General features: G+C 43.7%; 1 protein-coding gene across 5 annotated transcripts in view; it reads right to left on the bottom strand.

The window, feature by feature from the left end:
• Positions 1–2,540: 2,540 nt before the first annotated feature.
• LOC139424558 (trinucleotide repeat-containing gene 6C protein-like) overlaps positions 2,541–13,322 on the bottom strand; it is a 65,475-nt gene continuing 54,693 nt past the window's right edge. For 3 of the 5 annotated variants that reach the window (XM_071176525.1, XM_071176526.1, XM_071176529.1), the window contains 6 exons: positions 9,882–10,079; positions 9,499–9,648; positions 9,067–9,183; positions 8,175–8,396; positions 7,256–7,469; positions 4,629–6,864 (listed from right to left, as the gene is read on the bottom strand). In XM_071176525.1, coding sequence (XP_071032626.1) covers positions 6,489–6,864; positions 7,256–7,469; positions 8,175–8,396; positions 9,067–9,183; positions 9,499–9,648; positions 9,882–10,079 — 1,277 coding nt within the window. In that variant the 3' untranslated portion in view covers positions 4,629–6,488. Of the gene's footprint in view, positions 6,865–7,255; positions 7,470–8,174; positions 8,397–9,066; positions 9,184–9,498; positions 9,649–9,881; positions 10,080–13,322 lie in introns of all 5 variants that reach the window. The other 2 variants (XM_071176527.1, XM_071176528.1) reach the window with 1 other exon arrangement.

The following is a 13,322-nucleotide window of genomic DNA, read 5'->3' as shown; positions in this document are numbered from 1 at the left end:
GACACACATCAAACCCTGAACCCCAGAGTACCAGTCCTGGGCCCCAAGAGAAAAGCAGGCCTGGACTCTCCCTCCCACTTGTGCATAGATCATGAGCCTTTAAAAACCAGCTCCCCCCCCCCCACTTCAAATCTTTCTCCTGAAACCCATCTATTAGACATTAGAATCTCTTAACTCATTGAATACCTGCCACAGGAACAGAGGCATAAGAGTAATGCACAATGCTCCTGAACGTTACTGGATGGAACCGCAAAGAAAAGACATAAGTAAAACTAAAACCATTGATCATTTTTGTTTCAATGTAAAGCAATTTCTACATTGATTTTACATGTAAAGCACTCCACTTTTTCAGTCATTTATTTGGTAAATATGTAACCACTACGGATTTTTAGAATCAATGGTATTTCATATTCTATTTAAATCCCTAACTTTCAGTGCTTGGAGTTAGATTTCTCAAAGTTATTCTAATTTAAAACTCAAATTTAAATAAAAACGGTGGAGTTTGAACTCTGGAAATCCTGGCCTTCCCGAGACAAGGTCCACATCTTTACGAGTGTGCAAGATAGTAAGCAGATTGCGTTGCCTTTTTACAAGACAAAATTCAAATAAATCAATACGTCTGTCGACATAAAAAAAAAAAAAAAAAAATGAAAAATTGAAATACGACAACACTGATCAATCCCAGAGTTCTGAAAGTAGCATAAATCTTAATTTTGCAAAGTTGGTTTAATGTTCATATTTGATGGAAGATGGAATTTGTCTTTTTCAACATTTTCATTATAAAATTCATTTTTCCTCAACTTCAGACAAATTAAATGTTTGTAAACGACAGGTGGCTTTGCAAAAAAAATAATTACAAAATAAAATAAAAATAGGCACCTCTGAAATGAGTCCTGTAACAAACTCACATCCCCACATTATCCCTTTCCATTTCTCCATGAAGTTAACATGGGGATTACTAGTCCTACCATCTATGGCCACAAATCTTAGATTGTTCATTTTTTGTAGTCTTTTTTTCATTACATTTGTATGTAATCAGAACAAAATGGTGCAATACTCAATGATAATCCTTGTTTTGGATTATTCAACAATAAAAAGCCACTATAAGGTTGATAAACATTTTACAGATAAAACAACAACTTTTTTTCCCCCATTAAGTCCTTGAGTAAACATTTACACATGAATTATCACCCTCTCCCCTCAGTACTTAGTCTCGTTTGTCTACGATTAGCTGAGTGAGGGGTAGAAGACACTCAGTGCCATGTTAGAAGATAGACATTGTTATCAAAATATAGTTGACAAGCAAAAAAATAAACTGAATAAAAGGACAGACAACAATGTCAATACACAACATACTGAATGGAACATGACAGCAGTCCTAAGCCTGCCAAGCACACAGTCGTTTGCACACATACATTTGACTTTCAAACACACAAAATAATTTTTGCACATTTTTCTCCAATATTTTTTTTATAATTTTTTATATATATTTTTTTTAACTGATGACCTCAAAAAGCTTGGAAGTGTACAAGTCAGACTAATTATTATTATTTTTTTTACAATTTTTAATTATATATTTTTTTTTTACAAAAGACTTCACATTACGTTATTGGCGCTCCTTGATTCAAGTATTTGTGTATTTTTGTGTTGATATGTTTAATGATATTTTTCTCTGCTGGGAAAGTATACATTTAAAAAACAGGTGATTTCAGGTTGGGTTGTTTAGACAAATTCACATACAGTACAAGTACTTCAAGGTACTTACTGTAATATGTTCATAAATCCAGAACGTGCATATCCAACTCCAGGTAGGAAAGACATTACTTATGATCCAACAAGTACCAGTTTAACCCCTAACCCCATTTAATTTCCTTCAGATCACTTATTTCCGGAGGGGAATAAATATTGCTTATTTTCAGTTTGTATAGAACCCAGACCTTTTAAAAGGAAAAGGTTTTAGGAGGTTGAGATCCAAGGTGTCTGTTGATGTGCTACCTACCACACACCATACGTACATTTCCATATGTGTATATACACACACACAATCTATCTATAGTTAAGCTGTAGAGAGTGCACGGCGTGCCCCTCAATGCTGGTGTAGCACCACACAGAGCGGACGTTTGGAGGCCCCCACCCGGCTAATTGGTCTCTGAGTTTGGATCAAGGCAGTTACAGAAACAGGCAATAGTGATTTTTGCTAGTGTGCTGCAGGACACCTCAGAGTCCCAAAAGGTAGCCTTATCCCATTTTATTTATTTTTTTATTTTTAAGAATTTTTGTACCTTTTTGAAATGCGCCCCCTCTCGTTGCCCACCGCAGACGCAGTGAGGCGAGCGACCTGGGCTGATACAGTGGGCCCGAAGCCATCTGGGTCTGTGGAAATATAGTTGTGGGCCCGCTTTGGGCGGAAACACTAACAAATAGGATAAAATATAGCATCCACAAAAAGGCTCCCCAACCTGCATTCTGGAAGCTAGAGGACTGGAGACATTTCAGCTAGAAGTGCAGAGCTTTAGTTAACATTATAGATCTTTTATTGATTTTTGTACTTAAAAAAACATTATTTTTTTTTAGACTTTGTGTCAAACTTCATATTAAAAATGACATTAAACTTGAAGAATTTCATTTTTGGTTTAAAAAAATATGTACCCGGGATTACCCGTCAAACTGACTGTGCACCGTAGCATACTTGGATCCCGCAAACTCAGTAAAGATTTTATCCTCAACAACGGGGCATTCCCCACTAAAGCAAAGACTGCCTAAATGGCACCCTATGTCCCTATATAATGCACTACCTAGTGAACAGGGTGCCATTTGAGACACAGCTATATTATCTCAGGAGTTCAGGATGAGGTGTGTTGCCCCCACCCATCTGTTTAATCCCTCCTGCCCCCCTGCCTCCATCACAAAGGTTATCAAAGATCCTCCATCCAGAGAGAAGAGCTCTTTCTCCAGATCGTATAACATGGGATAGTTTTATAGATCTATATATTTTTTGTTATTGGCACATAGGATAACACTGGCCTCTACATTGTAACATTACAGTAGGCCCATAGTTGGGAAGGGAATTCATTACTATTCCATTCCCAAAAAAACAATTATCCAGCCAATACAAGTCTATAGTACTACTACTGCACAGCTTGCCATTAGTTAGTGTAGAACTTGGCTCTCTTACACTACAGCAAAAGGACATACATACAGAGAGAGATGCATCTTTTAACGTCGTCTCCTACCCTGAGATCAAGCTGACAGGAGATCAGTCTTCTTCAGCACAGTAAAGAGAGGCCTACTATACCTCCACTCCAATGGTACTAACTCCCCATAGAGGGTGGAAGTTTGGAATACGACAGTGTTGTGGTTTAAACCCAGCTATAAGGACCAAGAGCAGACATGTTCTAAGTGCTGAAGGGTACATACATCAGGAGGTCGTTGGTTCTAGCTCCAAGTCGGTGCTCAATCTTTAGGGCAGGATTGGCACGTTGGCTGTAAAGGGTCCGCAGCCTCTAGTCTTTTGCATAGAAACAGAACTGAGTCGCTTTTTATGTCTGGTCAAGGGGAGGGCCATGGTTGCTTTGGAGGGGACTGGAGGAGGGTGTAGCGTAGCAGCTGTGTGAGGGGGCGAGGGGACAGCCCTGGCAGAACCCAGGTGGAGCAGCTAGGGTCAGGCAGGACACACTCACCCATCTGAGACACCCTATTGGTCTAACTTACACATATTGAGATACTACCTGGAAGTACTACAGCATACTGTCCAAAACAAAGCAATGATCAATCAATCAGTTAAGATACTAACTAATAATAGACAATCAATGACGGGCTGTAGTATTGATCCTCGTTTGCATTCAATACACAGGATGAACATACAGAGGCACCTCTGACCAAAGTGTTTCTGCATATGAACAGTGAAAAGGGCTAGTTTCAAGCAGCCACCTTGAAAAGACCACTGCATTTAGACAAAAATAAACCAAAAAATACACAACGTCAAATGAAAACTAAATCAAATGAATCAAACACTGGCAAAATTCCAGAAATTTGACTGTCTCTTGACTTCCAGCTAAAGTGATCTTTGTGTGAAAGAAGATTAGGGGAAATGGAGAGGGTTGGTTGAGACGAGGTCGAGTGCTGCTGGCGCGGTCGTTAGCTAGCTAGCTCCGTGCTGATTGGCCAGTCTTGGAGGGAGCGTGGTTTCCTGCTGGGCTGAGGGTGTCCAATGAGAGAGCTCGGTGCAAGCCCAGGAGGAAATGCTGCTGTAGAAATAGCCTTGCCTAGCGACCGTCGCCATGGGCACCACAGCAGAGAGGCACTCAGTGGACCGTGACCGTCCCCCTCCCCACTCCGACCGACCGTTGGCCGGAGACAGGTAACATTGCATGTCTAGCGTCTCCAGACAAGAAAAAGGCTAAACATTTTGGAGTAACAGTGATATTCACTTTGATATAGTCAAAAGAAAATGTCTTTAGAAAAAAAATCACACTGCAGAATATTTTTTTCAGATAAAAGTAGATTTCCATTTTTTTTTTTCATCCTGCTACCATTTCAAAGTTCATACAAGTCCTTGGACCAAAGAGGAACAAACAAATACCAGAAGTTATTTCCAAGTATAGATACAGTACAAAAAGAGCAAGTTCTTTTTGTATTTTTTTCAGTTTTCAAAGTTGCTGCTCCATTTGTCTGATTTATTGGTTTGCAAGTTGAAGCGTTTAGCTTTCTTCATAAGTGCTATGATAAAACCCTTTGATATAGACAAAAGGTTAGTCGCTCTTACATTTTTTGTACAGTACCAAATACAAGGAACACTCGTAGTAGATCTACTGCATTAGGAGAAACCCCTCTTATTTGGTATTGTGCCACTCCAGTGACTCCCCCATCTGGATTCACCATGTTCGGTGTGGCAACGCGGAGAGGAAGGGCTTTCTCATGTACCCCAGTTCAATATGAGGAGTTTCAGGGCTGCAGGGACTGTTTCTGAACGCACAGTTATAATAGTAACACCATCCTCGCTCCTCCTCTCCGCAAGACTTAACGCAACAGTTTCTTAGGGAGTGGCCTGGTGGGAATCAAAAATGAGAAAAGGTAACGTTTCTGTAGTTCTTAAGTTCTTTGCTTTGATCAACAACGACAATACAAATCAAGAACGAAAAATGTAAAGAAACCAGCTCCTGCTTTGACTTGAGTGTGGACGGAAGAAGGGTCTGTGGCGTATATATTGCACAATGTAACTGTCACATCAAGTTGAAGCGTTTTTTTTTGTCGTCGTTTCCAGAAATTGGTGGACCATAATGGGGACGAGAGGGTCAACAACGGAATCAACTAATAATGTTAATTGACAAGAAGCATCTGTAAGTCCTGTTAGGTGAATATGGCTGAAGTCGTAGTTCTGAGCAGTGGTAATCTGAACTCCCAGACGTGAATGATTAGGTTCCATCAGACATATACTCAAGTACACACACAAAACAGACGCAGCTAGCTCGGTCGATGTGTATTAATCTCAGTTTATGTTGCGATAGATATTATAAAAATGCGCCTGGATATACAAAAAGAACAAAAACAGCAGTGTAAATCCCTTTAAGAACAAATGAATGACCAAAAAACGGAAAAGGTTTTAACTGATGATTGGTTGGGTCAGTGTTGACAGGCCTCATACTGCCGAGTGACTTGGGGGTCATATTCATTAGGTGCACACGTGGCAAAATGTTTTGCAACAGCATGCAAAAACAAGCTTTTCTTGTTGGACAAAGTTCAGGTAGTCCCTCAGTTTCGGTCCGCTTGCTTCCGTTTCGTTCATAGTGAATACGACCTTGGTTGATCACACTTGTTCTGTTCCATTCACTGGCTCAGAGATGGGAACTGTGCAAGCTTTTAAACTCATACAATTTTCCTTCAGTTTCAAAACAATGAAAAAGGCTTGAGATTGAAGGAGGACCTGGGCCGCAGTAGAGCACTTAAGGCGAATATTAGTGCTTGGAAACAAAACAATAACATAAGTAAAATGTCTTTGAACCACATCATTGGCCACGGGCATGCTGGGAATGGTATTTTTTTAAATCAATTTTGAGTTTCGTGGGCAAAGGAAAGATTCAAAATGGCAGCTTTTTCGATTGCTTCTCCTTAAAAACACTTCACACAGAATGTGCGATATTCATGGAAACTTAAAAACACTTAACGGTTCTCTCTTCATCGAGTCTTTGACATTTCATTTTTGTTTGCTTCCAACAATTGATCAAATACTAAAAACAAAATCCCCTTTTAAAAAGAAGAAAACATAAAAACCGAAGGGTGTAGGGGTCAGCAGTCTTGTGTCGTCGCCCCCAGCCTTCCGGTACACGATTCACAGTTCCGTTGATACTGATTATCGCCACATGATTTGCTTGGTTTTGCTCCTGTTCATTGTCATTTTTTTTGTGTATTTCTGTATTTATTATTATTTTTCCACTGTCTGTTCCGGCATTGAAAATCCATTCTCATGGTTGGTTTGTTAGTGTGTTGTCCTACATGGACTCTCCACTCAGCAGGTCGCCTGGCAACAGCGTGTTAATGGGGTTGGGGCTCCCGATGACGCCGCGACTGTCATCGCCACTAGGGGGCCCCCACAGGCTGGAGTACTGGGGCACGCCCCCCCACAGGAGGTCTCCGCCTCCGCCCGTCTTGGCTCCTCCCCCCAGGCCTCCACCGCCGCTGCTCCAGTGATGGCCAATAGCGTGCTGCTGCGAACCTCCGCCTCCTCCCATGCGCGTCTGATTGGTGCCGGGGTTGGGCTGCCAGCTGGTGGTGGGCGGGAGCTGCTGCTGGCCTTGTGCAAAGTAGCGGTTCACCTCCTCCTCCCCAGCAAACTCTGCCAGGATGGTGGTGTTCCCCAGCACACACCTAAGAGGACAGGTGTCAGTTATACATCACATACTTACAAGTGTTACAGTATCAACATGGATTTTCTTACACCTGGTGAAGTGCAGTACAAGTATTTCCTTATAGACAATTTGTCAGTGAGATGTGTATAGCCTAGAAGTTGAGACAATATTTTGTGTTTCGTTTTAGGTCAGACGGAGAAAATCACTACCCTAAACAGCCTAGAGTATGGATGAAAGAAAACCCACTCAATCTTTTGGTATTTTTTTCATTAGTCCACTGTTGATACAGTCCCACAATGCTTTTTCATGTCAGCAGTCAAGTTTTCAAGATATTGGACTTTCAAGAAGAAAATGAGTCACCAGCCACATGGCGATGCATGTTTTTTTCCATTCAAGTATGGGAGTCTTACATGTGCAGGGACTTCTGGGCCTTGGCAGCCTCCTCCTTGGAGCTGTATCGCACCACAGCGTTTCCCTGGGTCAGGAAGAGGTGGAATGTGATGAGGGGGCCGTGCTGCATGCACAGCGTCCGCAGGGTGGAGCCGTCTATCTGGGGGGTGAGGTTCCTCAGTACCAGCCAGCTACTGGTCCTGTTGGAGCTGTCTGTGCTCCAGGTTGTGCCCTCTGAGAGAAACAGAGAGGGGAACATGATCAGTCAATATTCAGGTCCTCACAAAATATAAATCAATCATTTTTGGTCAATAACTTGTCTTCTATTAATGACAACATATTTGTATGTATGTACATAAGTTGTCCTTGTCTATGCATGTTCTTTTTTTTTTTTTTTTAAACAACATTTGCATTGTCTCATGTAAGCACTTTTACACTTGTACTACTACCACCTCAGTGTGACCTTAGGACTCATGCCAAAATAAGGTCACACACAGTTTAGGTTCTCTTTGAAGCCATGACAACAGTCCTTTAAGTCTTCTCTTGTAAGCCGCAAGACTTCAGTATGACAAGGGCCTCTAACCACAGCGGGGTGTGTAATTGCTCCACCTTACTACAGCGAGTGACAAGGAGAGGAGCTCAAAAAAAACACGGGGGAGAATCACACTCTACAACAACCACACCTAGGAACATTACACGCTTATGTGGTGTCCTACGCTATGCTTCTTTAGGCAAATGTGTCAAAAACATTATGTAGGATGTTGACACAGCACAAAGTAAGGTCAGCTCAAATCCACAGTCAATGGTTTTCAATCGATCTCAAAACGACTGATTTTCCTCTACTAGGTATATTACCAGGTTTAAGTCTTTCCAGTCTTGTTACAGAGGAACTCCCCCGGTCTATATTTCAGGCTGAGGAGTTGTACGGTGGCATCTCACCTGAGGTGTACGAGCTGCTCCAGCCTTGGGCCAGACCCAGGGAGTTTCCCCCCCAGGTGGATGAGGGCTTGGCTGGGTTGGTGAGGCCGGGAGGTGGCCTTGAAGGGGCTGTGTTGTTACGGGGCCCCTGGGGGACCTTCCACAGCTCGTGGGATAGAGAGGCCTGGGAGGGGTGGGAGATGGGCCCCGGGGACCAGGTGGACTTCATGTCAGATAGCTTACCTGAGAGAGAGAGAGAGAGAGAGAGAGAGAGAGAAGAGGGGAACCTATGAGATCCTGTTGTAGAGATGGAGACCCTTTATGAAGCCTATGTTCTATGACAGATTCTTCAAAATCTAACTTTGGGAAGATGCAAAGTTTTAAAAAGATGCCCCCTATTAACAGTTGTTCAACAAGAAACCTCAATCTTGACTTCATGGGTTTATATGAGTCATAATGGAGAACGCATTGAGGACTACAGGAAACATGAATGGAAAAAGAGAATGCAGATCACTCAGACATTTAAAGGGGGACATTTTTCAAGTATTCATAGCAATTCTCAGTGGGTTGCTTAACGGCAACAAAAATGTCACGTCAACACATACTTATGAATAGGGGTCTAGGGCCACAACTTTCAAAGCATTTCTTGATTCAAACACTCAAACTTTTCATTCCATGAGGAATACAATGCAATCACATCGTGGAGCACTTGATACACCGGCACTGGGTAGTTGGTAGTAGGATTAAATTAGGCAAAGGAAGGATCTATCTAGCGTAACACTCAACAAACACAGACCACACACAAACAATAGGATAAAGGTGTGTTGCTATGGTGGTAAATAGGGGTGGGGTGGGGGGGTCAAGCTTGAGGACCATGGGTCAGCATGTCCACATAGGGGGCTGTGATCTGTACCTGCACTCTCCTCATCCGGGGAGGACAGACTGAAAGAGCTAGTGTAGCAGCCACTGACTGGCCAGTCCGTGGAGGGGGGCAGAGCACCGTTCTGAGGCGGTGAAGGAGTGGAGGAGCCTAGCCGTGGTGGCCCATTGTTATTAACAGAGGGGGTGGTGGGGAAAGAAACATGTACAACTTGATTTAAAGAATGTGTATAAATACAACAGGGCCTGTGCTACTGGATGACACGGTCACAACAAGTGAGGTAGTACTGTAACCCCTTCAGTGCCATGGAAAGGAATAGGATATAAGCTTAAAGTTGTCAATATAGTAACACAAGTCAACACCTGTTTGAGAATCAGCAGAGACCTGCCCTGTTAATGAGCATATACAGTCTGTATCTTAAAGCCAACTAACTACAGACCCTGTCTCTCTGATTGACCCCCTCACCTCCGCTGCGGTCCCGGAGCAGGTAGCGGTTGACGTCCTGGATGTTGGTGTTGATGGTGGGGCCGCTGGGAACGCTTCCTGGGGTCATGTTGGGGTCGTTCTCGGGGTCAATGTTCTGCAGGCCCTTCCAGGGCACGCCTGGACAGAACTCTGAGGAGACAACATGGAGGACAAATGGTTATTTATCCTTTAAACTCAACTGATGTTGTGGGGAACAATTTAAATCAGATTTTTTCATTTTCTAAATCTTTCTTTTCTCTCTAAAATCAAAACAGTTTAGAAGAGTTTAAATCTCTTTTCTTTGTCCTCTATCAGTAACGTGTGTCATGATCACGTGGGAAATAACGTTTGATCTGATTGAAATGTTGGTTTTCTCTACCAACCTGGGGGCCAGTTGATATTCGTTCCATTGGTGATCTGATCCTTGGGGCTCTTTCCTGGTCCCTGGCCCCAGCTGTCAGGGGGAACCAGGGGGGAGGTGGGAGACTCAGACCCACCCATCATACTGTATGGGCTGTAGGAGTCATCCATGTGGGGGGGCTTTCCGGAGGGGCCCAGGTTAGAAGCAGCAGATATGGCACCTAGGACAAAGGGTCAAGTCAAAGGAACTCATTAATTCAGTCGACAGACATTTAAAATGCATACAGTACTAGTCAAAAGTTTGGACACATCAACAGGTGTGCCTTATTAATTTGCGCTCTTAATGCGTTTCAGCCAATCAGTTGTGTTGTGACAAAGTAGGGGTGGTATACAGAAGGAAGACCCAGAGTTACCTCTGCTGCTAAGGATAAGTTCATTAGTTACCAGCCTCAGAAATTACAGTCCACCAAGGCACTACATCGCAGTGCTAGCTGTGCCACTAGAGATCCTGGTTCGAGTCCAGGCTCTGTCGCAGACGGCCACGTCCGGGAGACCCATGGGGCGGCACACAATTGGCCCAGCGTCATCTAGGTTAGGGGAGGGTCTGGCTGGCCGGGAAGTCCTTGTCCTATAACAACTCCTGTGGCGGGCCAGAGCATGCACGCTGACACGGTCGCCAGGTGTACGTTTTTTCCCCCGACACATTGGTGCGGCTGGCCTCCGGGTTAAGCGGGCATTGTGTCAAGAAGCAGTGCGACATGGCTGGGACGTGTTTCGGAGGACGCACAGCTCTCGACCTTCGCCTCTCCCGAGTCCGTACGGGAGTTGCAGCGATAGGACCAGACTAAGCTACCAATTGGATACCAAGAAATAGGGGAGGAATAGGGACAAAAAAATGTACATTAAAATTGTAGCCCAAATAAATGCGTCAAAGTTCAAGTAACAGACAACTGTTCAGAGGAGACTGTGAATCAGGCCTTCATGGTTGAAGTGCTGCAAAGAAACCACTACTAAAGGAAATCAATCAGAAGAAGACTTGCTTGGACGAAGAAACACGAGCAATGGACATTAGACTGGTGGAAATGTGTCCTTTGGTCTGTTGAGTCCAAATTTGAGATTTTTGGTTCCAACCACTGTCTTTGTGAGTCGCAGATTAGCTGAATGGATGATCTCCGCAAGTGTGGTTCTCACCGTGAAGCATGGAGGTGGTGGTGTGATGGTGCTTTGCTGGCGACACTGAATTATTTAGAATTCAATCACACTTAACCAGCATGGCTACCACCGTATTCTGCGGCGATACACCATCCTACCTGGTTTGTCCTTAGTGGGGCTATCACTTGTTTTTCAACAGGACAAATCAAAATCAAACTTTGTCACATGCGCCAAATACAACAATTATGTCAAGAAAGAGTTAAGATTTTTATCCCCCCAAAAAGTAACAGAACGGCTATATACAGGGTGTACTGGTACTGAGTCAATGTGCAGGGGTACAGGTTCGTCGAGGTAGTTTGTACATGTAGGTAAGGGTGAATTGACTAATAATAATAATAAACACAAGCAACAGTGTACTAAACAAATGGGGGGGGGGGGGTCAATGTAAATAGTCTGATGGCCATTGATTAATTGTTCAGTAGTCCTATAGCTTGGGGGTAGAAGCTGTTAAGGAGCCTTTTGGACCTAGACTTGGCGCTCCAGTAACGATTGCAGAGAAAACAGTCTGACTAGGGTGGCTGGAATCTGACAATTTTTGGGGCTTTCCTCTGACATTGTCTAGTATATTGGTCCTGGATTAGAGGTCGACCGATTAATTAGGCCGATTTTCAAGTTTTCATAACAATCGGTAATCAGCATTTTTGGACACCGATCATGGCCGATTACATTGCACTCCACAAGAGACTGCGTGGCAGGCTGACTACCTGTTATGCGAGTGCAGCAAGGAGCCAAGTTAAGGTGCAAGCTAGCAATAAACGTATCTTATAAAAAACAATCACTCTTAACATAATCACTACATAAACTAGTAATATCTTCAACCATGTGTAGTTATCTAGCTTGTCCTCCGTTGCATATACATCGATGTGGTGTCTGTTAATTTATCATTGAATCACTTCACGCCTACTTCGCCAAACGGGTGATTTAACAAGCGCATTCGTGAAAAAAAGCACTGTCGTTGCTCCAATGTGTACCTAACCAAACATCAATGCCTTTCTTAAAATCAATACACAAGTATATTTTTTAAACCTGCATATTTAGTTAATATTGCCTGCTAACATTAATTTATTTTAACTAGGGAAATTATCACTTCTCTTGAGTTCTGTGCAACAGAGTCAGGGTATATGCAGCTGTTTGAGCCGCCTGACTCGTTGCAAACTGAAGACCATTTCTTCCTAACAAAGACAGACAACTTCGTCAAACGGGGGATGATTTAACAAAAGCGCATTTGTGAAAAAAGCACAATCGTTGCACGAATGTACCTAACCATAAACAATGCTTTTCTTAAAAGTAATACACAGAAGTATATACACTGCTCAAAAAAATAAAGGGAACACTTAAACAATGTAACTCCAAGTCAATCACACTTCTGTCCACTTAGGAAGCAACACTGATTGACAATGAATTTCACATGCTGTTGTGCAAATGGAATAGACAACAGGTGGAAATTATAGTCAATTAGCAAGACACACCCAATAAAGGAGTGGTTCTGCAGACCACTTCTCAGTTCCTATGCTTCCTGGCTGATGTTTTGGTCACTTTTGAATGCTGGCGGTGCTTTCACTCTAGTGGTAGCATGAGACGGAGTCTACAACCCACATAATTGGCTCAGGTAGTGCAGCTCATCCAGGATGGCACATCAATGCCAACTGTGGCAAGAAGGTTTGCTGTGTCTGTCAGCGTAGTGTCCAGAGCATGGCGGCGCTACCAGGAGACAGGCCAGTACATCAGGAGACGTGGAGGAGGCCGTAGGAGGGCAACAACCCAGCAGCAGGACCGCTACCTCCGCATTTGTGCGAGGAGCAGCAGGAGGAGCACTGCCAGAGCCCTGCTAAATGACCTCCAGCAGGCCACAAATGTGCATGTGTCTGCTCAAACGGTCAGAAACAGACTCCATGAGGGTGGTATGAGGGCCCGACATCCACAGGTGGGGGTTGTGCTTACAGCCCAACACCGTGCAGGACGTTTGGCATTTGCCAGAGAACACCAAGATTGGCAAATTCGCCACTGGCGCCCTGTGCTCTTCACAGATGAAAGCAGGTTTACACTGAGCACATGTGACAGACGTGACAGTCTGGAGACACCGTGGAGAACATTCTGCTGCCTGCAACATCCTCCAGCGTGACCGGTTTGGCGGTGGGTCAGTCATGGTGTGGGGTGGCATTTCTTTGGGGGGCCGCACAGCCCTCTATATGCTCGCCAGAGGTAGCCTGACTGCCATTAGGTACCGAGATGAGATCCTCAGACCCCTTGTG

This window comes from Oncorhynchus clarkii, chromosome 13, assembly GCF_045791955.1.
Source record: "Oncorhynchus clarkii lewisi isolate Uvic-CL-2024 chromosome 13, UVic_Ocla_1.0, whole genome shotgun sequence".
Classification (NCBI taxonomy): domain Eukaryota; kingdom Metazoa; phylum Chordata; class Actinopteri; order Salmoniformes; family Salmonidae; genus Oncorhynchus; species Oncorhynchus clarkii.
This window is presented reverse-complemented; position numbering and strand designations above follow the sequence as displayed.